Here is a 24,780-nt window from a genome sequence, read left to right on the forward strand (position 1 = left end):
CCAACAGAAACCCCGCCCCCAGTGGGTGACATAACTGTGCATTGCCCAGGGGGGGGCCACAGCTAGCAGTAGCGTTGGCAGAATCTGAACTGACGTACAGTTTTGACACCTGACCTCGCTCTCGTTTGAAAATGTACTATTGATAAGTCATTACTCTGAATGTGCGCCTCGGCCTGTAGCCGCCTTGCAGTTTCGCTCTGAGGAGACCGGTTGTGAAGCGTGGTTTCTGCGGCTCCGTTCTATAATTGCAAAATTGCGAAACGTCTCCAACTTCCCGTCTGGCCTGATTGTGCCTTCCTGCCGCTAACGCTCTGCGGAGGGCCTGGGCCAGCAGCTCTCACGATTTGGGGCGGTGCAGCGCGTGCCTCCGGACACCCCTCTGTGTGACTGCCGTGGTCTGGAGGGAGAGGGCGGCTCTGTGACGGATGGAGCCCGGGTAATTACCCCGTACATCTTCATCTCTTCTGTGGCAGAGCCGCCCGGGAAATGATGCTCACCGGTGAGCTCATCTAGCGGAGCTTATGAATAATAAAACCGCACGTTTTTATGCCGCCTCAGTCACTCCAGCGTCACGTGCACAGGTTTGCTCTGCTGTGCAGCCCTGCGTCATTGTATCGTATTAATTAAATGAAATTAAAGAAACACCTGCTGTATCTCTGAATCATTTTGGTTTGAGCCGAGTTGAGCAACGCTGATAGCACACGTTAGACTTCCTGCAAAAACACTTCAGAATGGGCTTCAAGCCAAAAAAAGAATAATTTTTTTATATGGTAAAAATCTCATTAACAGACATTGACATTTCTGAATTTCCTCAGCATGTTGCTGTAACAACAGCTTGTATATTGCACTGTGACCTTTGACCTCATTACAAAGGTCAGAGGTCACAGTGCAGTATGGGAATGTACGGACTGCGCTGAGCATGTGCTGCACACGGAGTGAATCACCGAGGGTGTGTGACGCCTCCTCTCCTCCTGTTCCCCTAGTTGCTCTCTCTCTCCTGTCTGGAGGGTGTTGCCATGGCAGTGCCATGGTTACCAATGCCCATACCAGGCAGGGATCTGTCTTTGGGTGAGGCGAGCCCTGCGGTGGGTTTGAGCCCGGCGGGCCCGTCCCGTCCCGTCCCGTCCCGTCCTGTCCTGTCCCGTCCCACCCCATCCCATCCCGTCCCGTCCCGTCCCGTCCCGTCCTGTCCCGTCCCGTCCCGTGACTGTCAGCGCCTCTCTGTCCTCAATAGTGCCTACTGTTGTGGGGAGCAGGGGGTGCTGGGAGAGCTATTCTTCCCTGGGACGGGGGCGGGCCTCAATGCGCCCTTTGTCCCGGGAAAGGCTTCCGAAGCCCACTTCTTGCCATTCCTCTAATGTTTTAGGGACCCGACCGGCAGATCAAAGTGGCCACGCGAGCTTGTCATCACCAGAAGCTGGAACGTGTCGTTTTATTGTGTGTGACTCAACCGTGTTTAAACGTAGCCGAGTGTGTGCTCACAGCTGTGCAGGTGCACTGCAGAAAAGTCTGTCTCAACAAGTGTCTTGTAAAGAGACTCAAAATCTTATTTTTTTCTCTCGTTGAAAATATTAGCTTGTTTTAAGTTACTGTTTGCTTGGCAAGTGGAATTTTCTTACCCCATTGGCAAATCTTGAAATGAGTCAAAACGTCTCACCTCATTGGCAAAATTTTTGTCTTGTAATATTTTTGTGTGAAGGGTTTCAAGACTAAATATAAGACTTAAAAATACTTATTTTTTGGTTTTTGTGGTGTGGCGGTGTGACAGTGCTGTGGGATACTGGGTACTCGTACCCCCACCTCTGCTCCAGCCGGTGCTGGAACTGACTCATATCCAGTAAACACCCGGCTGCATGAGTGGCATCTAATAATGTCGGTTTGGGGATATCGGTGTCTGGATTATTAACCAGGGGCCATTACCGTAAGTGAGGCTCATGGTGCTGCTCGTTTCCTAGGTGATTTACGCCCCGTCGGGAGCCGGTGTCGTACCACGCCGCTCTTAGAGCGACACGCCCCGCCGTTTCCCGGCCGACGGTCGGCGAACCTGGAGCGGAGTTATCGGGTGTCTTCCGGAATCTGGCTGCTCCCGACGTTCCGGCTCCCGGCTAGCGCGCTGCGCATGCATTATGAATGGGAGCGCGGCGGCGGCGGTGTCTGTTACACGGGTGCCATCTCCGGCTCGCCGCTCGATGACTTCATTATGGGGGGGGGCGTGGCGCGTGCGTGCGGCTGGCGGCCAGGGGGCGTGTAATTACCGTCGGGCGGGGTCCCAAGGGGGGGGGGGGGCGGATTTGTACGCATTTCAGGGATTCTTAGCCGCCGTTTCTCTTGCCGCTGATGAAATGAATTCAGCTGCCTCTGGGAACCGTTAATGCTTCGCTTCTTTCTTGATTATGTTTTTTTGTCTTTTTGTCTTTTTTCTTCCTGTTTGTAGAGGGGCTGTTTGTCCCTTCCTTCCTCCTGTTACAGAGCCTAGGAAGTGACAGCATCAGTGCTGTCTGAAGAGGGGCAGGTTTTAATGGCACATTGGTAGGAAAACCGAGCAGGTCTCAGATGGACAGGGTTGTCTAAGATTAATCCGCAGAAGGTGACTGTTTAAAAGAATGGTGAGTGAGCTTTGTACATTTCACAGGTTCACAGAGAGCTTTGTGGATTTTTTTGAAAATGTAGAGTGTCACTGTGTGGAAAACTGCGACAGAAAAGGGTTTCAGCTTTTATTTTCCTCAGCCAAACAACCCTCATCAAACCTACCCTTTCCTTTATTGCCTCAGTCTGTGTGTGTGTGTGTGTGTGTGTGTGTGTGTGTGTGTATGTGTGTGTGTGTGTGTCAATGGGAGTGAGGCAGCGGATTCTTGTATCTGAGTTCCCATTTAAGCTGATGAAGGAGGATAGGGATGATGTCACAACATTAGAAAATGCTTTTTTAGAAGTCCCCGCTGTATGGCTCTTTGGACTGGGAGGTCATTTCTGGTACCCTCAAGGTGTTTAGTGTCCTGTATCACATGAGCCAGTCATTAAAAACAATCAACAAAATCATAATACTACAGATATCTCTGTTAATAGCCGGATATGGACGTCATTAGAGGCATATAAGGACACCGTTACACCCAGAGAGAGAACAAGAGAGGAGGGGTAGAGTGAGGGGGGAAAAAAAGAGGAAGAGGAGAAAGTGAAAGAGACAGCCAGGGAGAGGAAGGAAGAGAGAGAGAATGACAGTGGAGGAAAAAGGAAGAGAAGGAGATAGAGGAGGCCGGTGTGTAGTGTGACTCTGTGTAGTACTGTGAGCGAGGGAGGGAGGGAGGGGTTCCTGTTCTGAGCGCTTCCTGTTCAGAACCGTCTTCGGCATTGATCCAGCGCGCGCACCGAGGAAATCGATTAATGAGGCGGTCCAGGGTGAATAATTGATGCCTGTCCATTGAAAACGGCCTTCTGCTCCCCAGGGCTTCTAGAGAGGAAGGGAGACCGCAGGAATCGGAGTCTGAATCAGACTCACCCACAGAGTTAGAACCAGAGTCAGAGTGAGGGTCTGAGTCAGACTCACTCGAAGTTAGAACCAGAGTCAGAGTGAGAGTCTGAGTCAGACTCACTCGGAGTTAGAACCAGAGTCAGAGTGAGGGTCTGAGTCAGACTCACTCGGAGTTAGAACCAGAGTCAGAGTGAGAGTCTGAGTCAGACTCACTCGGAGTTAGAACCAGAGTCAGAGTGAGGGTCTGAATCAGACTCACTCGGAGTTAGAACCAGAGTCAGAGTGAGAGTCTGAGTCAGACTCACTCGGAGTTAGAACCAGAGTCAGAGTGAGAGTCTGAGTCAGACTCACTCGGAGTTAGAACCAGAGTCAGAGTGAGGGTCTGAGTCAGACTCACTCGGAGTTAGAACCAGAGTCAGAGTGAGAGTCTGAGTCAGACTCACTCAGAGTTAGAACCAGAGTCAGAGTGAGGGTCTGAGTCAGACTCACTCGGAGTTAGACCCAGAGTCAGAGTGAGGGTCTGAGTCAGACTCACTCGGGAGTTAGAACCAGAGTCAGAGTGAGAGTCTGAATCAGACTCACTCACAGTTCAAATCAGACTCAGACTCAGAGGGAGGGTGTGTCCCAGTACTGGAGAAGTGCGCCCTCTTTTCCTCCATTACCACATCGTCTCCTCCGTGCCCCGCCGTCGCGTCGTCCCTCCCTCCTGTGCGGAGTGGCTTCAAACGCGGCTCCTCGCCACATCAGCGCACGCTACCGTGGAAGTCTTTGCACATTTCTGGGTGACATCATCCTGCTCACGCCCACGCAGATTGAAAGGCCGTCCCGCAGATTCTGACACAATCCAGACTTCAGAAAGCGGAGATGGCGGAGAACTTGAATTTCCCCAGTTAGGCAAGATATTTAACCAAATGTGTGTGTGTGTGTGTGTGTGTGTGTGTGTGTGTGTGTGTGTGTGTGTGTGTGTGTGTGTGTGTGTGTGTGTGGTTCAGAAGGGTATCACACACAGCGTCCTACCCAAAAGCTAGATTGCCAACAACTGACAAAATGTCGGTTGGTTTTTGTGGCTCATATCCTACAGACAAAACCAGCAATTTAAGATGGGGAGGCAGGATTATTTATTTGCTTGTACTTGAATGTTAGTTAAACGAGCATGACTCTAAACATAAATAAGCAAGGCAGCTACCATTATTTCACATGTGAATATGCATAAATGAATTTATTCAACCTACCATTTCCAAAGGATGTATTCATTACCAACAAATTTGATTTCAAATGTTTCAGTGGGAAATAATTGTTTTTCACTGAACATTGTGAAAGGAAACATAATATGAACCAAGATATCTGTTTCACTAATCTACGGAAATGTTTTTGAATTAGTCTGTGTGAGATGGAATGAACTGGCAGTGTGAGCTGTCATAACTACAGTGGCCTGTGTGAGGACAATTAGCGCTCTGTGTGTTCAGACATTGGGCACATCGGGATTCTGGAATTATAGTAAATTATGTTTGTACACTATGAGATGTTTACTTTGATCTGATGTGGCCGATTACATATTAGCGTCTTGACGCAAACCGCCATGTCCGGTTCATGTTTGTACAGGCTACTGTTGTAATTACTTGTCCTTGAAGCTTACAAGCTCACAGCTTTAAATGGACTGATCACGTGTAAGATATGTGATTGACTATGGTGCTATTTGTGGGCTTGGCAATATGTAACTATTATGATCGGGCTATTTCATCAATAGTGCCGTCACCTTTGATGACGGAGAAGCAGATAAGCTGTCCCAATTTTCCTCACACCTACTTGTTCTCTCATTTCCTCCACTCATCTCCTCCCCTCCTTTCTTCCTCATATTTCCAGGTAGGAGACGAGTGGTAGCGGGGTAGTGGAGGTGAGGAGTGAGTAATGGGATGCACCCAGAGAGTCTGAATCAGAGTCCCTCAGAGTTAGAATCGGAGTCTAATGGAGAGTCTGAAACAGAGTCAGTTGCAGTTAGTAACAATGTCAGTGTTAGAGTACTAATCCAAGTCAGTGTCAGAGTGAGAATCTGAATCCAGATCAATCAGATTTGGAATCAGAGTCAGAATGCAGATCTGAATCCAGATCAGTCAGTTAGAATCGGAGTCAAAATGCAGATCTGAATCCAGATCAGTCAGTTAGAATCAGAGTCAGGGCAGAGTCAGGGTGCAGGAGGAGGGCTGGCTCATGGCCTTTGCTTGCTGCTCCACCGCCTCTCGCACGGAGAGAGAGAGAGCAGGCAGAAGAAAAGGTCAAAGTCTTCTTCCCTTGAATTTCATGAATATGATTCACAGTTTAAACTCAGAGACCTGGGGAACGTCCACACAACACCAACGCCATCACCACACCCGTCGGGGCCTGTGGCCGTGCCTCTTATGAAACACCCTCTGTGTAAAATCCCCCCTGCAACCTCCTTTCCTCCTCTCTCTCCACCTCTGCCTTACTGCCTTTTTCACACAAAAAAAAAAAAAAAAAAATTTTTTTTTACACAACTCCTGTGGTTACTTTCTTCACAGGATATAGAGAGGGGTTTCTATGGAAACGAGGGAGGGACAACGGACAGTTCCTGAGCCGAAAATTCATCCTGTCAGAGCGAGAGGGCGCACTGAAGTACTTCAACAAGCACGACGTGAGTCGTCTCTCTCCGAGGCGAACACCAGTCGGTTCAGTTCGATTCAAGACTTCTTCATGTTCCTCAGAGATTCATGTCTAAATATCTTAAATCTTCGCATGCAGGTCACACATGCGTGTACACGCTCTCTCTCTCTCTCTCTCTCTCTGTCCCCCTTTCTCCCTCCTTCCCTTTCTCTGTATTTTGCTCTGTCTCCCCCTGTCCTGTAAATATGAAGTGTCTGGCACAGTGTCCAACAGAAACACGTTCCCCGGGTTTGTTTGTGTGTCCGGTCATGTGTGTGGAGGCTTCTTATTTTCCGGGTGGGTGAAATGGCTGTTGCCGTAGCTTTGCCGGTAACACACGTGTGACATGTTGCTCTAGGCCAGGGAGCCCAAGGCCATCATGAAGATCCACACCATAAACGCCACCTTCCAGACGGCCAAGATTGGCCACCCCCACGGCCTGCAGATCACGTATCTGAAAGACAACAGCACCAGGAACATCTTCGTCTACCACGAGGACGGGAAGGTGAGACATTCCGAGTTGGCGCTTTCTGTCCGTCCGTCCGTCTGCCTGCCTGCCTGCCTGTCTCTTTCTCTCTTTCTCTCACTTGCACAGGTGTGCGTGCGCACACACACACACACACACACACACACGCACCTGCACGCATGCCAGCACACACACACACAAACATACACACGCAGTCACACTCAGTGAGGGCACGCAAGCTCTTTGTTCAGTATCTTTCAATGTGTGATGTCATCACTCATCGCCGTGCCTACAGCTACGGCACCACGGCGGCTATTTTTAAACGGGCAGGAGGAATGACATCATCGGGCATTCATGCTGAACATTTGAACTCTTATCCAAGGGAGTATTAAGCTTCACCTGAACATCACACACACCTCCCTGACACATCCCTTCCTGCTCAGCTGTGAAAACTCTGCTTAGCTCAGCGTAGCTGAAAATCCCTGCGACTGAGGCGCAGTTACTGCGGCTCACGTACACGGCGGAGTTCTGTGAATTATTTACTCCCAAACAGAGACCGCCATTAACCTGGGGAACATTTCATTTGGAAAGATGTTTAACATTAAACCCGTTGACATGAAAAGCTGAAGGAATATTTCAGCCCTGCGTTCTGTCCCCTTTGTGTTTGGCAGGAAATGGTGGACTGGTTCAACGGCATCAGGGCAGCCCGGTTCCATTACTTACAGGTGGCTTACCCTGGAGCCAGCGATGCAGACGTGAGTCTCCTCCTCTGTGACATCATCAGCACGTGCCAGCTCCCCACTCCTGTGACTCATCAACAAGTGCTCTATTCCCAGCTCTTTGACTTCATTATTACCTCTTCAGCGTGCGCCCTACACCCAGCTCCTTGACTTCATTAGGACCTCATCAACCTCATCATGTGCCCTATCCCCTGCTCTTTGCCTTTCATATGACCTCATCAACATGTGCCTATTCACCAGCTTTGTTCATTCCATATGACATCATCTGTATGTGCCGGGGCCCCTCCTCTATGGCAGTACATTAATGTAATGTAATGTTTTAATGTAATGCCTCATTAGACTGTTCCCACTTACTACTTCTGCATGACCTCATTACTATATGCGCACTCACTTTCTATAGTTTGCCATTCACTAGTTAATAAAAATTTTTCAGTGTTCCAGTAAATGTTTATTTTAATTTCCTTCTTTGTGTACAGTTGGTGACAAAACTAACGAGGGATTACATCAAGGAAGGCTACATGGAGAAAACTGGCCCGAAGGTTTGTTTGATCTGTGCCACCACTTGAAAGGTCGAAGCGAAAGGCCTCTAGATATCCGTGGAATTTGAGCTGATTCATGTAAGCCCATCATGGCGCTGGTATATTTTGTAGGACTTTCGTAACAATAAAATAAACAACGTTGTAGTAAAGACTCGCTGCAATAAAGCGAAGCTATTAAAGGAAGCAGATTTACCAGAATGGCCCACATTATGATTCTGTACACCTGCCTTCGGACAACCTAATCTGTACAGGGTGCGTGTGTACGTTGCGTGTGGAGTTTATCCAGCCTGCATAACTCTCATCTCCCTCTCACAGCAAACGGAAGGCTTCAAGAAGCGATGGTTTACTCTGGATGACAGGAGGCTAATGTACTTCAAAGACCCTATGGTAGGAGTTTTTAATGCTTACGACTGCAGCAGAACCCAGAATCTGTAGGTGGGCTTGCTGCTGCTTCTCCATGTAAATGTGTTTTCGGTGGGAAAAATATTGATGCTTCCTCAGGGCCTGGTAGGGACCGTTGAAGGATAAAATATTTTTAAGAACAAATATTTATTTATTTGCACATTGCAATCACCGTGAAAATAAATGTTAGCATACACACACACACGCACACTCATACACACACACACACACACACACACACACACACACACACACACACAGCAGAATACGAAAACAGAGGAGCAACTACATCATAGAAATGACTTCTCTATTATTTATAATTTAATATTTACACTCATCATTGCTGGAAAAGTATATCGAATAGGAATGTAAAACAGACACCCACACTTAAAAATACACACACACACACACACACACACACAAGCACCAGATACCAAAACAGTGGAGGAACTACATCATAGAAAGTACAGTTAATATTTACACATGTTACTGGAGTAGCATATTGAAAGTAAAACACCCACACATGCGCTCACACACGCACACATACTCATGCACAATTGCATGCGCACACATGCGCGCGCGCGCACACACTACAGCTGATGACTTTGCGTCAGCTCGTTCCACCGTTGCGTTCCTGGTTGTGATTGGTCCTCCTCCTTCCCAGGATGCCTATGCCAGGGGGGAGGTCTTTATAGGGAGCAAAGAGAACAGCTACACTGTCCTGCTCGGCCTCCCACCCTCCACCCAGGGGAACCACTGGAAGTTTGGCATCACCATAGTAACCCCAGAGAGGAAGTTCCTGTTTACCTGTGAGACGGAGGAGGAGCAGAGGGACTGGATGGGGGTCTTTCAGAGGGTGGTGAACAGACCCATGCTACCCCAGGAGTATGCGGGTAAGGCTGGTTCCTCCACTGCAGTCGAATTTAATGGCCCGTTACCAAGGGTCCCTTTGCACTCAGCACTTATCTCTGTGGTTAGTGCAGTGCTTAGCACTGGAACACTCTGTTATTGCTTTGGGTTTTCTCAAGCAACGCAGTACGTATAACTGATGGGTCAAGGGAGGATGTAAATCTGTCTGTGTGAATAGGTGAATGAACAGTCTAACTGCTGTAAGATAACTATGGATTAATTGCGTTGGGATGGTTTCACTGTGTTTATGGGTGAATGGTATTAGTGTGTTTATGGGTGAAGGAGAGAGTAACTGTGTTTATGGTCGAATGGTGTTATTGTGTTTATGGGTGAATGGAGAGAGTAGGTGTGCTTATGGGGTGAATAGAGAGAGTGAGTGTGTTTATGGGGGAATGGAGAGAGTAACTGTACTGTTGTTCTCTGCAGTGGAAGCCCACTTCAAGCACAAACCCTGAGGGGCGGGGCTGAGGTCCTGTTTCGGGTGGGACAGGAGAAGCCAGGTGTTGTGCATGACCTGAGCTGGACACACTGGAACCACACCTGGACTCAGGTGGACTGAGGGCAGTGAAAACAACCCCCCTCCCCTAATCCTCACCCCGCCCCACCCTGCCCCACCCTGCCTTGGAATGAAGAATCATCATCATCTTTTGTCCTTCGATGGAGTGCCGTAACTGAGCTGGAAGCCCAGAAACGCCCGAATCGAGCATCTGTTACCCCTGCTGGTCCCCGGTAAACCCTGTCCTGCCCTCTGTCTCCAGAGTCTGTGCTAATCTGCTTCTCTAATGTACTGCTCTGGAAACCCGCCCCCCCCCCCCCCCACCCCCACCAACCTCGTCACTGAGAAGTAACCTTTACATGAATGTTGTCTTAACTTATTTGTACTACACTGTTGTGATGAAATAACGTATTGATAAAAAAAAGAAGAAACAACAGAGGAAAGAAGTAATAGGTATCGCTGACTCTTAACCAAAACCACAGATGCACTGTTTATTTCAGTTGTGTTGACATCAGATTGAAGGCTGCTTGGACATAGATACTGTATCTTGAATTAATCAATGGGCATACTCTTCTTTAATGTGACATGATAAATATTTTATGTCTCTGTGCAGTTTTATTATGTTCTGGAACATTTCAGAGTGAACTACAGCAAAAAATAATTTTGTTTTGGTTCAACAGTTCATACATTTCGTGCGTAAAACAATAACTCTGAAGTACTAGATTCTACAAGCTCAAAGTATTCTCACATCGTTCCTCTTGAATAGTAAAACTATAGGTGGTTCACAGGGACGTCCTATTTTAAAGGGTCCTCTGGCTTTTGTAGCTGTAGCTTTGATGTGGTTGCAGTTGTACTTATTGCAACAAAATGAAGAAATTAATGTTTTGGTGTCTGAGATGGTAAAAAGAGTCTCAGGCCTGTGGTTATCTCTTATGGGAAGTGAAGTCACTTATTTCTCTCTCTTTCTCTCTCTCTCTCTCTCTCTCTTTCTCTATCTATCTCTTTCTTTTTTCTCTCTCTCTCTCACACACACACACACGATCCAATGCACCCTATTTGAAAGACTTTATATTTCCAATCTGTCGATCAGCACCAGCCCATCGTCATGTTGCCTGCAGGCGTATTATTTTCAAATTTCTCAGAGGATCTGCGCTGACAGACAAGTAGACCACAGTTGAGTGGTTAGCTGCTTCCTGGTCTGTTGCCACGGTGAGGGAAGGAGAGTAATGCATGTGTTTCAACTGCAAAACCTCTCCCCAGCATAAACGGTTGTGAACCATGAGAAAACTGAACAGCCATTTTATGATCTGTCCTCTCTGTTGTTTATTTATTTATTTATTTATTGACACCTGTGAAATATTTTGGTTTTATAAAAACTAAAAAATTCAAGTGAACAAAATGTGTGTTCTGGAAAGCAGGTGGTGCAGAAGGAGAGGGAAGTCTGCTAGCTTCATCTACAAATAAAAAAAAAACTAAATCTAATGTGATTAATCATAAAATATGGATTTTTTTCTGTTTCCATTAATGCCAAATGCTGACATATCAAGAAGTTGGATTCTCAAACTCCAGTTCTGAAGGGCCACAGTGTCTGCAGATTTAATTCCAGTTCTGAAGGGCCACGGTATCTGCAGGTTTAATTCCAGTCCTGGAGGGCCACCATGTCTGTAACATTTTTGGGTTTCTTTCAGTCAGCAATTTAGGTTGTGTAAATGATAACATTACTATATGAACTGCTCCAAAACTATACAGTGCATATTTTCAATTTGTAATTGCTCATTATGTCCACCAGGGGGAAACAGCAACACATGCACAGAAACGTAACAGTTTTCATGCATGATTCTGTAAATCCTTTCCATCTCAGGGGCATTGTTGTTTGGTTTCATTTCAGTGGAGCTTGATTAATTGGGACTGTTTGATATGTTATTCGGGCACTGATCTATATTCGACACCAATTAATATGAATTGGAGGAAGTGTCTTTTATGTAAGAAAACGTGTTTGAATGTTATTTAATTCAGATTTTCTATGAATAAATAGATGTTTAATGGGGCCCTGAAAAATGTAATTAAACGTTTTATTTAAGGGATGTTAGATATAAGCAAAAACATGCTGAATAAGCAACTTGTGATTAGGTAGAATTACACTTCTCAGTGACATGTGCTTAATTCCCCGTGCAAACGAATTACAGCACATTAAAAGCAGGGATGTCAAATCAGGATCAGGATTAAATTAACAACTCAAACAAACGTAATTAATTGCAAATGCGCTTATGTGGAGAGAGGCTTTTGTTATTATGTGTTCTGGACAGCAGGGGGCGCTATATGACAGTGAGTCAGTGGCCAAGAACGGACATTACAGAAAAAAACGCTCAGAGCCTGTTGCTCGTAATCTTTATTAAATTCGGGTTTTTAATTAGGTTTAAGGTACAAGCACACTGAAAATTTCTGCAAAAAAAGGTACATTTCCAAGATGGCCACAATACACTGACCTTTTAGACTAGACATATTGTAAATTCTGTACATTTCTATTTAATGTGGTATTGATAGTAATTTTAGTAATAATAAATTACGAATCTTGGGTTGAAAATACAGTCAAATACATTAGGCAATCACATCAAACACTGTTATTACACTGTAGCAACCATCTAAAAAAATCAGAATCTTCTCAAAGTAAGAGATAATCTGGTAAGACAGATCCTAAAAAGATGATTTTGCTGTATTACTGTGGGATGGCAAATGCAAAGATCTTTACACAGTATATGCAGCATATTCATACATTTTATAAATAAAGCAGCGGTCCACATTTCTTAGACTCAACGACAAAATACTGTAGCCTCTGAAATATTGCAAAAAATAAAAATTAAACGTGTCCCTTTTATTAATTATTTTTCGTATTTCAAGTTGCTGTACAACACTGATACAAAATGACAGAGTACCAAGGTTTTTAATTTTTTTCAGTGACACGGTTTTCGCTTGGTCCGTCCCCCTTCCTGCAGTTTCCAGGGAACCCCTTCCTGCAGTTTCCAGGGTACCCCTTACCTGCAGTGTGGTAACATCTATATTTCTACATCACTAAAGCATTTTCATTTCTAAGGCTTTGGAAAATAACCACTTGCGGAACAAGTAATGCAAACGATTAAGCTACAGATATTTATATACTCTGTACAAAATAATGGTATTGTATGTACACGTTTTCCTTGATGTCATTTCTGTTTTGAAAGGAAGGCGACTGCCTGCCAGAACGTCACAGGTAACGTCACGGTGACCCGCTCCTGTCGCTGTGGTAAACCGGCGTGCTCTTTGTTTTAGGGGGGCTTCACGGCCCGAACCGGCATGGGTTCAAACCAGCGGATCTCGGTAACTGGCGGGAACAGTGGGAGAGTGAGGCTTCATGAACCTTAAAATGGGTGGAGCCATCGCGTGCTGTCAAATGACTTACAGATGTGAACCCAATGTATTTTGCCTTGGCGAGCAGTTTAAAAAGTTTTGGTTCTGAGGTGATGGGTGGTGATTGGCAGAATGTGGCTCCAGCCATTACCAAGGTAATGGTGCCTCCACCCCCCCCCCCCACATCCACCCTTAATGGGACTCCTGTTGGACAAGAGACTAACCAATGATTGGACTGAGTATTATTGTAAATGCCCAAAAGGGTAGGGCTGCCATGTGCTGCCATTCACAGGCTGGGATGAACCAATGAGACTTGGCTCTCAAAAGAAAAATCACTACGATTGGTTCAAAGCGGTACCAGTGACAGCAAATGGTGCAAAGCTTGTCCCATTTTGGGAGTCGCCGCAGGGTGTGCTGTTGCCAGAGTAGGCCCGGGATCAAATACGAACGAACCTATTCACCTAGAACATGCTCTTACACGCTAAGAGGACCACTGGACATTACTGTACATAACGTTTCACACGGCATTGCTATATACTGCTTGTACTGAAACATGTATGAAGCTATGTACTGGAACAGTGCAGGCTAAGAAGCACGCTGAAGGCTACGACAAACACTGCCCCCGGCGGGATTCAAACCCGTGCCCTTCTGTCGAAATGAGCAAACGGGCCCTCTGTTCTACAGTCACCGTATTGCTGAATGGTAGTGAGGTCGCTCCCCAACCCCTGGTCTGATATGATATTGGCCTGAAATTTGTGTTGGCTCGCTGGCTTTCGAAATAGTCCTACCGAGTAGCTCCTGTTATCTCAGTCCCCCTTTTAGATTTTGTTAATTCCAGCTTGAGGAAAACAAAAATTACAATGGAGTAATAGCCCCTGAAAAAGCAGGAGAACTATCCTAACTATCCTATCCTTAGTCTTCCACCAGGAGGGGGCCGGGGTCTGTGGAACACCCCCCCCCCCCGTGGCTCACAGAGACAGACCCCATGTAAGAAATGATGGTGAGTTTCACCGATGCTAATGGGAGTACAGTTACACAGCCTTACATACAGTGCACAGTATTTGCGATGGTGTGGGTTCTGAGTGACAGCCGATGCCATGGCGATGATGACTGCGGTGGACACTGTCACTGCAAGCACATCCATCTCTTTTACAAAGCTGTGAGTCTTAACAGCGGCACAAGAAAGCACAGCTCACACTGGGGCAGTACGGCAGCATGGTATATTTAACCACAGGGTAACACAGCCTGGGGTATACAGCTACAGGGGTAACACAATCTGGGGTCATTTAACTTGAGGTGACACAGTATGCTGAATTTATCCTTGGGGGTAACACAGACAGGGGCATTTAAACATGGGGTTAACACAGCCTGGGGTATTTAAATATGGGAATGATGCTAACTGGAGGTAACACAGTCAGGTCTTTTATACTGTGGGGGAAACATAGTTTAGAGCATTTAACCGTAGGGAAGGAACACAGTCTAGGGTAATTAACTGTAGGCGAAACAGAGCCTGGGGTATTTACTGTAATTCTGGGGGTCATGCAATCTGAGGTATTTGACCCTAGGGGGTGAGAGAGTGTTTGGCAGAGGGTGACACCGTGAGTGTAGGGGTGCTTTTTAAAGGCCTGTCATCCTGGGATACATTCACAGCTGTAGAGGGAGGTGGGCAGAGCAGAGCTGGGGCGGGGCAGGGGCAGGACGGGGGGCGGGCACAGGGACGGGAGGCGGGGGAAGAAATCACAGTCATTGGGCTCAGAGGAAAGTGAGTGATGGTCGGCATGGTCACTGTGTGATCCGCTCCATGCAGGACGGTGACAGATGGCTGATGTCACACTCACACCTCTCCTCTGAAATAATGTGACCATCCGTAACAGAGACTGGAATGCTAGGATCTCTCTCGCTATCTCTCACTCACACACACAACTGCACCCAGACAGACTGACACACACACACACACACGGACACACACACACACACACACACAGACAAACACCTGCACTGTGGCAGGTTGCCAGACTAACACATCCAAACACACTTCTGTACTCGGACAGACAAACAGGCATACATTCACACAAACACATACATGAGCATACAGTATGCACCCGTGCAAACACACACACACATGCACCCACCCACGCACACACACACACACACACACCCTCACACACGCAGCCTCACACACACACACACACACACACCCTCACACACGCAGCCTCTTCTGGCGTTCTGGCGCAGGTTTAGGACCTGCAGCATCCAGAGCTCTTCATTTCCTTGTTGACATAGTCCTGCAGCTTAAACTTGGGATCGCTGGGCTCTTTCATGGACCTGTGCTTCAGCTCTCTGAGAGAGAGAGAGAGAGGGAGGGAGGGAGGGAAAGAGAGAGAGAGAGTGGGGGGAGAGAGAGAGAGAGAGAGAGAGAGAGGGAGGGAGGGAAGGAGAGAGAGAGAGAGAGAGAGAGAAAGAGAGAGGGAGGGAGGGAGGGAGGGAGGGAGAGCGAGAGAGCGCAGGGAGGGGGGTTAGTAATAGGTATTAAGTACAGAGAAGTGCTCTGTTCTTCCACAAAATAAAGCAATTTTCCCTGAACCTGAGTGCCTCTCAGGAGATGATAGGCTGCTGTGGCTCCTGGGAGAACAGAGGGAGTGCGCGATATTAGAATTACAGTATGCTAATACCTGAAATAACCCCAGGGGACAGTAAGCACTTAAACCTGTAATACAAATCAGAATACCAATGATATTCATGCATGTACATACAATGAAGTACATTACGTGTATCTCATTGTGCATTATTCTCGCAACATTGAAATATTATTTCTTGTTTTTTTTTCTCTTATATGCTTTGGCAACAGAAGCCCAAACTTATCGAAGCGCATTTGAACTTTAAATGCAGAGAGGGGGGCGATGGAAGTGAAGCAAAGCCGTCTGATCTTTTTTTCAAAAACACACTTTTAACAACTGCTGAGAAGAAATGTCATACTGTTGTAATGCGCCGTCCACCGGAGTAGACTAACAGGCTGCTCATTTGCAGCTCTGTATGTGTGAAAGTAAAATTATAATGGCGCTTGCAGTGAAATCCCATCTCCCACTCACATGTGCAAACAGGTCAGTAATGCATATGAGAGAAGCCACAGCTCTACTGAGAGGAGATTGGCTGCAGTGCCCCCCCCCCCTCTCTGAGGTCTAGACAGGGACGTTTTTCTCATGCTCTGCCCTCCCGACCCTTCCGCAGGGTTTCCCAGAATGCTCTTGGGGCCCAGGTGCACTCACTTGGCGACGGCGGTGAACGCCAGCTCCACGTTGAGGCCGGATTTGGCGCTGGTCTCCATGAACGGCACCCCGAAGTCCTGCAGTGACAAAGCAACAGAACAAAAAGGGGGTGAACTGGATCCCTGAGGCAGGAGGCTGGTGATCTCTAACCGATCCCAACAGATCACCCCTGACGGAGTGAGGGGCGGATATCTCTAACAGATCACCCCTGGTGACAGGCAGATATCTCCAACAGATCCCTGGAGATTACGAACAGATCACCACTCAGGGAGTAGGGCAGATATCTCTAACAGATCTACAGGGATTAGGAACAGATCACCCCTCAGGGAGTAGGGCAGATATCTCTAACAGATCCCCAGAGATTACGAACAGATCACCCCTCAGGGAGTAGGGCAGATATCTCTAACAGATCCCCTGGGATTACAAACAGATCACCCCTCAGGGAGTAGGGCAGATATCTCTAACAGATCTACAGGGATTAGGAACAGATCACCCCTCAGGGAGTAGGGCAGATATCTCTAACAGATCTACAGGGATTAGGAACAGATCACCCCTCAGGGAGTAGGGCAGATATCTCTAACAGATCTACAGGGATTAGGAACAGATCACCCCTCAGGGAGTAGGGCAGATATCTCTAACAGATCTACAGGGATTAGGAACAGATCACCCCTCAGGGAGTAGGGCAGATATCTCTAACAGATCTACAGGGATTAGGAACAGATCACCCCTCAGGGAGTAGGGCAGATATCTCTAACAGATCTACAGGGATTATGAACAGATCACCCCTCAGGGAGTAGGGCAGATATCTCTAACAGATCCCCAGAGATTACGAACAGATTGCCACTCAGGGCAAGGGGCGGATATCTCAGATATCCCAGATTCCCAAAGATCACTGACCTGATTACCTTACATAGGTCACTGTCCCTGCATGCATCCTAAATACATGAATTACAACTTCCTGGACTAAATCTACTGCAGAAAAAGCCATGTTAAAGAAATAGGCCGCTTGTGATATATGGCCTCCTGGTTTTCGCTCAAACTGGTGCACCTGGCCGATCGCCAGCGGGTTTTTGGGTTGAATTCTTCCTTGGACAGTGCCGCCGTGCCCTTGAGAGAGGTGCGGTACCTGCATTGCTTCAGAGAGAGAGCCTGCTGAAGAGACGCAGGTTGTGTGAGATGTAAATTACTCACACAACACACCATGTAGTCATGAAGGGATCGTATGAAAATTGTAAGGTTTTGGTGACCCAGTTATTGTGAGCTGCAGGTCATCTACTGAATTTGGCTTTGATTTCTTTGATGAGAATTTGATACTTGCTTCACCTGTTTCTGAATGTTAAGTTTCAAACAGCAAAGTGTTAGCATTTCATTGCGGTGAAAATCACAAAAACTACTTGGCATTAGTCATTTACTACTCATATCTAATCAATTTTATATACATATATTGGCACATTAATGTATTAATAAAATGTATAAAATGAAGAAAACAGCCCACAAATTCTCAGATAAGCCATTGTCTATCAAATAGCGTAGAACTTTGTTTAATATATTTGCCAAAAATTCTAATTTTCCACTTCAGGGGAGGGTTGCGATATTGTTTGCCAAAAATGAACACGTTTTGTCAAGAGCTCTCAGAGATTGTCATTTGCATGAAGCAGGAACCGCTAAAATCCAATCAGCACGCAGTCTTTCCACAGTGATGAAATCATTCCCACTGCACGCGCTCGGTCCAACACAGCCACTTCGTCTCCGACCCGTGGAACAGCGATTCCCAAGAGCCTGCTGGGATCAGCATGGGAGGAAAACCTGCCTCTCGTTCCGCCTCAGCGTTTGTCAACAATTCAGCAGCAATAAATGGAGAGAGAGAGAGACAGAGAGAGAGAGAGAGGGAGATGGAGAGTGGGGGAGATGGAGAGAGAGAGAGAGAGAGAAAGGGCAGTAGCATGCATGGTGCTGTGTGTTATCATTCATCTATCCTTGTAAACCAATCAAATGTCTTTGCCGTCATCCATAGCAAAACATGCATGGCTCAAAATCAGCGAGGAACCCGAGTATTGCGGTCCTGAAGCCCCGCCCTCTGATCGTCTCTCTGGAGAGCGCCGGAGCCCCCCCGGTGGAGAACTAGGGGACTGCGTCACTGACGGCTGCGTTTCCGAACTCACCTTGGCCAGCCGCTCGCCCTCCTCCCGCTTCACCACCCTCTCCTGTGAGGCGTCGGCCTGAAAATGAGCGCAGACAGTGACCAACCGGCTCAATCCCAGCATCCTTTTCAGCGTCTGTCACCCCACTCTCGAGCTCACACCCTCCCCCCCCCCCAGTGAGTGTGCCAGTGTTCTAGGAAATGAAATTGGGTGAGTAATTGTGTCAGGTCATGTGAGAACGCTTAATGGCACAGGGTGCAGGATCACAGACAGGAGGCTGGTTTTGGCATTGTGGAGCCTGAGTTCTGGCACTCCTAGTCTCAGTGCCTGTGTTTTGTTTTTGGCACAGATAATACTGGTGTAATAATGACAATGCAGAAAAATATTATTTGTTATCTGTTTTCTACTAATCTATCAGTGTTATATATATATTTTTGACCTGCATCATTGTTTTGTAATGTCTAACCGCTGGTGCCAAGCACTATTAATGCCTAACCATAACCCAGCTGTCACTCCATGAGTCCATCCACCCGCTGTATTATCATTATCCACACATCGCTAGTATCTATAATAAACTTGCACATCATTTTGCTCACCCATGCATGTATATTCCACATCTCGGTGTGCAGTGAGGGAATATCCCAGCATGCCTCTCACCTTGTTGCCAAGCAGCATCAGCACCACATCCTGCTGGGCGTACTCGTGGATCTCTGTCAGCCAGGCCTAAGGGGGGAGAGCGGAGAACAGACATATGAGAAACCACAAGTGACCAATAGGAGATGGAGAGATCAGAGACAGACCAATAGGAGACTGAGGGAAATCATAAATCAGTGAGAGACCTATAGGAGACTGAAAGAGATCAGTGATAGACCAATAGGAGACTGAGGGAAATCAGTGAGAGACCTATAGGAGACTGAAAGAGATCAGTGAGAGGCCAATAGGAGACTGAAAGAGATCAGTGAGAGGCCAATAGGAGACTGGGGGAAATCAGTGAGAGACATATAGGAGACTGAAATAGATCAGTGAGAGGCCAATAGGAGACTGAAAGAGATCAGTGATAGACCAATAAGAAACTGAGAAAGATCTGTGAGAGACCAATAGGAGACTGAAAGAGATCAGTGAGAGACCAATAGGAGACTGAAAGAGATCAGTGAGAGGCCAATAGGAGACTGGGGGAAATCAGTGAGAGACCAATAGGAGACTGAAAGAGATCAGTGAGAGACCAATAGGAGACTGAAAGAGATCAGTGAGAGACCTATAGGAGACTGAAAGAGATCAGTGAGAGACCAATAGGAGACTGAAAGAGATCAGTGATAGACCAATAAGAAGCTGAGAAAGATCTGTGAGAGACCAATAGGAGACTGAAAGAGATCAGTGAGAGACCAATAGGAGACTGAAAGAGATCAGTGATAGACCAATAAGAAGCTGAGAAAGATCTGTGAGAGACCAATAGGAGACTGAAAGAGATCAGTGAGAGACCAATAGGAGACTGAAAGAGATCAGTGATAGACCAATAGGAGACTGAGGGAAATCAGTGAGAGACCAATAGGAGACTGAAAGAGATCAGTGAGAGACCAATAAGAAGCCGAGAAAGATCTGTGAGAGACCAATAGGAGACTGAGAGAGATCAGTGAGCGAGACCTAGAAAGATCAGAGCCCTGCAAAGGATCTTGCAAGAGGTGGAGGGATCTGTAACATCCCAGAGAGAGATTTTCAAGAAATCATCTGTATGAGGAAGGAGCGATCTCCGTCAGGAGATCTGCATTAACACTTGCGGCGTTTAGCCGATGCTCTTATGCAGAGCGACTCACACAGACACCATTTTCACATGAAACCGATTCACACGGCTGGATAATTCTCTAAAGTAATTCAGGTTAAGTGCTTTTTGCTCAGGGGTGCAACAACAGAGCTCTAGCTGGGAATCAAACCCACGTCCTTTGATTTACAAGCCCACCTCCCTAACCATTATGCTAGACTACCCCCCCCCCCCGCCCCACCCCCAATTATAAGAAACCTGTGAGGACCAATGAGTGATGAGCGATAATTAGAGCTGCCATTATATAATGGGGGGTTGTATGAACTGCAATTATACAACAATAATAGATTTCAGACCATTGTAGTTATTCGGCCATTTGAAGTGCCACGTTCCTGGCTCTTATCTTGAGGGAATTCAGATTCAGCTCATGAGCTGATTGTGACACAGTTACCCGCACCCTGCCACACACATCCGCTCGCTCTCCCTCACAACCCGTCGCTGCTCTTGCTGTTTTCAAGTGAAGCAACAGACGAGAGTGCTAAACAAACAGTTAGAGTTTTGCAAAATTTCAGCTCTTAGTGAAAAAAGTTTGGGCTAAAACTGTGTTTGAGTGTGAGCAGGTGCTGGTAAGTTTATAATATAATCTAAAAAATTGAATTGCAATAATGGGAAGATACGACTGAAGGAAATGACATTTGCAACTTTTCTGACAGCGGATTATATATGAGATCTGTATGAGATTAAACAGAGACTGAGATCCGGGAGAGATTAGTGTGAGATCAGTGAGAGGCAGTAATTACGATCAGTGAGTTTGGCGGGAGAACTAATCTTTCAGAAATGTCTTGTGTGTTTCCGACAAATCTCCCACAAATATCCGATAGTCCTCTCTCACGGACCTCTCGCAAATGCGAGAAAGAAGTGAGGGAGCGAGTGGAGGACAGAGAAAACAGGAGAGCGAGAAAAGAGCTGTGTTTTAGGGGGAACAGAATGGGAGGAGGCAGCACAGCGAGAGAGAGAGAGAGAGAGAGAGAGAGAGAGGGAGGAAGAAGGGAGAGAGAAAGATGAGGCATTGTGAGAGAGAGTGGAGTGGGGCGGAACTGTGTGGACCTAGGGGACAGTGTGGAGCTTGAGTCAGCATGTAAATACAAAACAACATTCTACCCGCTTCTCTGAGCTGCCCCAAGGACAGCTTCGGGGATGTAATAAGGCATAAGAAACGGTGTTAATCATCGCCTGGCAACACTGAGGCGGATTAACAATTAACACGCGCGAGGGGCTGGCAGGCTCAGCGCACCGCACCGCACCGACAGCCCCGTCCATCTGGAGCGGAGAGATTTTAAACGGAGCAGAGCGTGGCGCCCCTCCAGACACGCGGTGGGCCAAAACATTATCCCTCATATCTGCGCCCAGTGCAAAAAAAAAAAAAAAAAGGACTGGAAACAGGCAAACTGAAAGCAATTACCGTTAACGAACACTGGGCGCTCTGACCAATTGGAAAATCAATCCACGCTGAAATTAAAACCAGAGTAATTTCCTTGAAGTTCGGGGCTCCTGAGATTTTACATTTTAATTACATTACTGTCTTATTTACCATGGCCTGGGGAACACCAGTCGGATCGATATGAGATTCTGAGGCATTGGAAACATAATTAAAATGATCAGGCCTGGGTTCTCTAATGCGTATCTGTCAGATCGCCATCGTTCTAATGACACGTGAAAGGGCAGCTCGTATCAGCCAGGCCAACAGAGAGCAATTCCGTCTCGCAGTGATGACAAGCTAATGGGCATCTTGTATCAGTCAGGTAAACGGAGGGCAATCCTGTCTCACGGTGATGACACGTTAAAGGGCAGCTTCTATCAGCTAGGCCAGTGGTTCTCAACCTTACTACAATTGTAATACCACCAGGATTTCACAAGCTGTTTCTTTTTTATTAATTAGACACTTCATGTTCATGTTTAGAGGGATTGTTTACACTCTTAAGCTACATTATGTCAAAAATGGCTATGCCTGCCATGAGTACCAGATGTTCCGTATTGCCATTGTGTTTACTGTGCTATATTTAAAATGGTCAAATTAAAAGAGGGTAGAAATGTTTCAACTGATCACATTAAAGATTGGGGTGAATCAATAGACTCCTAATTGCTGAAAGAATGGACATCTGGCCACTGAGACTAACCACTTGGTATATAAAGAATGAAAATTTTAAAGACAATGCAAATCGTAACAAGCCAGACCAGCATTTCATGAAGATGTTTAAAGAAAAAATAATGAAAGAATTCCTGACAAATGCATTCAACAACCAACATACACAAGGGTCCCCAGGGCCGAGATAGATAACCACTGAGTTAGGCTAACAGAGAGCAATCCTGTCTCACAGTGATGACATGTTAAGGGCAGCTTGTATCAACCAGGCTAACAGAGAATGCCAAGAGGCAGCTGTCACCATAGATTCTGAGAGCCCCACTAGATACTCACCTCTGTATTCTTAGCATTGAAAATGGTGTCTCCCTGCTGCCAGACTTGAAATGTTCCAATTTCTGAAAATAAATACGGGCCTGACCAAGTGCAATACTGTGGATACGGGCCTTCTGGGCCGTAATATAGCGTCGGAAACTCCTGTTATTAACCAGGACCCCCCCACAGTTTACAAACTGAAGGGACAGCAGGAATATCGGAGCCGAGGGTCTGGTGAATCTAAAGACTCTATGGTTCCAGAACCAACTCTGATTCCCAGATAAGAGACTGTAAAATTATTATAATTTTTTTTAGCTAACTCAGCTAACATTGCACATCTCTGTCGTCTAAAACCGCAGCCAGGAAAATCAGCCAACGCCACCGACCCGAATTACGCAGCGCATCCATTAAACGAGCCATAAGCGCTCCGGAGGCACCTGCTCCAGTGGCAGCCGAAGCCCCGGCCCGCGGAATCGAGGCCTGGGTGCCGGAACACGCGCGGGGGCGGAGCCGGTGTCCGCCGGAACTCTTCCCAGGTCCAATTATCAGCTCCGGGCTGAACTCCCCCCCCTCTTTGCTGCTGTTAACAGGACGGGGCACACAGCTGCTCACTGGCAGAGTGAGAGATGAAAGATTCTTCTCCCTCAGGCTTGAGTGGCTGCAGCAAGCAACTCTCTCTACCTCTCTCTCTGTCTCTCTCTGCCTCTCTCTCTCTCTGCTCCTGCCTCTCTCTCTCTCTCTCTCTCTCTGCTCCTACCTCTCTCTCTCTGCCTCTCTCTCTCTCTCTCTGCTCCTGCCTCTCTCTCTCTCTCTCTCTCTCTCTCTCTGCTCCTGCCTCATTCTCTCTCTCTCTCTCTCTCTCTCTCTGCTCCTGCCTCTCTCTCTCTCTCTCTCTGCCTCTCTCTCTCTCTCTGTCTCTCTCTCTGCTCCTGCCTCTCTCTCTCTCTCATTCTCTCATTCTCTCTCTCTGCCTCTCTCTCACACTCTCTCTGCTCCTGCCTCTCTCTGTATGGCATTACCTTTCCATCGAACTTCACTCTCCCGCAACGGCCTGTTGGCTTTACCCTCAGCCAGCCATCCTTCCTCAACCTACAGCTCTGCCATTTTGTCTTTTTCCAAGAGAAAATTACCCCCCGAAACCCCCACCCCACCCCTTTTCAGTTCCTCTTTTTCAACCCCCCGACCAGCGGCTGATTGTGAATTTCACTTTTGTCGAAGGCGTTTTAGATGGAAGGGGGGGCGCAGAAGAGCCGTGGGGCGAGGGCGGGGGGGGGGGAAGGGGGGGCGCGCTCGCTGCTGACGGCTCCAGAGAGAGCGGCGCTTTAATGGGCCCGCGTATTACATGCAAAGCAGGCCGCTCTCGCGCACGTTAAAATTCCACCCACTCCGGCTCCCGCTGCCGGAGCGGACCTGCTCGGAATGCGTGTCCTGGCGTTCCGCGGCGGCGTTCGATCGCCAGGTTTGCGTCTCCCCTTCAACTGCGCGCCGTGCTTCAGATCCGACAAAAAATGCCCTGTTCTTTTTTTTTAACAAACTCTGATGATTTTCTGACTTGCCTGGGGGTGCGTTTCTCTGTGTGATGTGTGTGTGTGATGTGTGTGTGTGTGTGTGTCTCCACCTTGTTGTGAGAGGTATTTGTGTGGAGGTGTAAATGTGGGTGGTGGGATTTTTTGCCTGCCTGTGTTTTGCGTGTGATAATTTTCTGTATTCTTTCCTGTGTGTGCCCTAGGATATCTCTGACTGAATGTGTGTTCTCTCGTTTGTGTGTACGTGTGAGAGCATCAATGTATGTGTGCTTTTGAGCTGGTGAGTATGTTTGCGTGTGTGTGTGAGAGAGAGTTTGTGTCTGTATGTGTGCGCATGCATGTGTGTGTGTGCATGTGTGTGTGTGTGTGTGTGTGTGTATGTGTACATGTGTGTGTGTGTGCACATGTGTGTTTCCTTCATGCCTCAGGATGTTGCAATGAAGGAAGACGAGTTTAAGTGAGTGCTGAACTTCAGTGTCTGCAGGTGAGCAAAGCCAGTGTTTTCCTTTCCTCTGACTGAATGGCCTTTTTAAAAATTTGGCTGTGCCTTTGCCTTTCATTACAGCGCTGGGTTCT

The 24,780-nt window shown here is 47.1% G+C and overlaps 2 protein-coding genes across 2 annotated transcripts in view; one reads left to right on the plus strand and one right to left on the minus strand.

The window, feature by feature from the left end:
- LOC118216805 (arf-GAP with dual PH domain-containing protein 1) overlaps positions 1 to 11,163 on the plus strand; it is a 34,005-nt gene extending 22,842 nt beyond the window's left edge. The window contains exons 5-11 of the mRNA XM_035398312.1: positions 6,004 to 6,116; positions 6,483 to 6,629; positions 7,262 to 7,345; positions 7,807 to 7,869; positions 8,185 to 8,256; positions 8,936 to 9,164; positions 9,607 to 11,163. Coding sequence (XP_035254203.1) covers positions 6,004 to 6,116; positions 6,483 to 6,629; positions 7,262 to 7,345; positions 7,807 to 7,869; positions 8,185 to 8,256; positions 8,936 to 9,164; positions 9,607 to 9,635 — 737 coding nt within the window. The 3' untranslated portion in view covers positions 9,636 to 11,163. The remainder of the gene's footprint in view (positions 1 to 6,003; positions 6,117 to 6,482; positions 6,630 to 7,261; positions 7,346 to 7,806; positions 7,870 to 8,184; positions 8,257 to 8,935; positions 9,165 to 9,606) is intronic.
- Positions 11,164 to 12,037: 874 nt separating this feature from the next.
- The window catches only part of LOC118216806 (ras-related protein Rab-26-like), an 88,720-nt gene continuing 75,977 nt past the window's right edge, over positions 12,038 to 24,780 (minus strand). The window contains exons 6-9 of the mRNA XM_035398313.1: positions 19,125 to 19,190; positions 18,489 to 18,545; positions 16,327 to 16,403; positions 12,038 to 15,400 (exon numbers count right to left, since the gene is read on the minus strand). Coding sequence (XP_035254204.1) covers positions 15,298 to 15,400; positions 16,327 to 16,403; positions 18,489 to 18,545; positions 19,125 to 19,190 — 303 coding nt within the window. The 3' untranslated portion in view covers positions 12,038 to 15,297. The remainder of the gene's footprint in view (positions 15,401 to 16,326; positions 16,404 to 18,488; positions 18,546 to 19,124; positions 19,191 to 24,780) is intronic.

This window comes from Anguilla anguilla, chromosome 17, assembly GCF_013347855.1.
Source record: "Anguilla anguilla isolate fAngAng1 chromosome 17, fAngAng1.pri, whole genome shotgun sequence".
NCBI classification, from domain to species: Eukaryota; Metazoa; Chordata; class Actinopteri; order Anguilliformes; family Anguillidae; genus Anguilla; species Anguilla anguilla.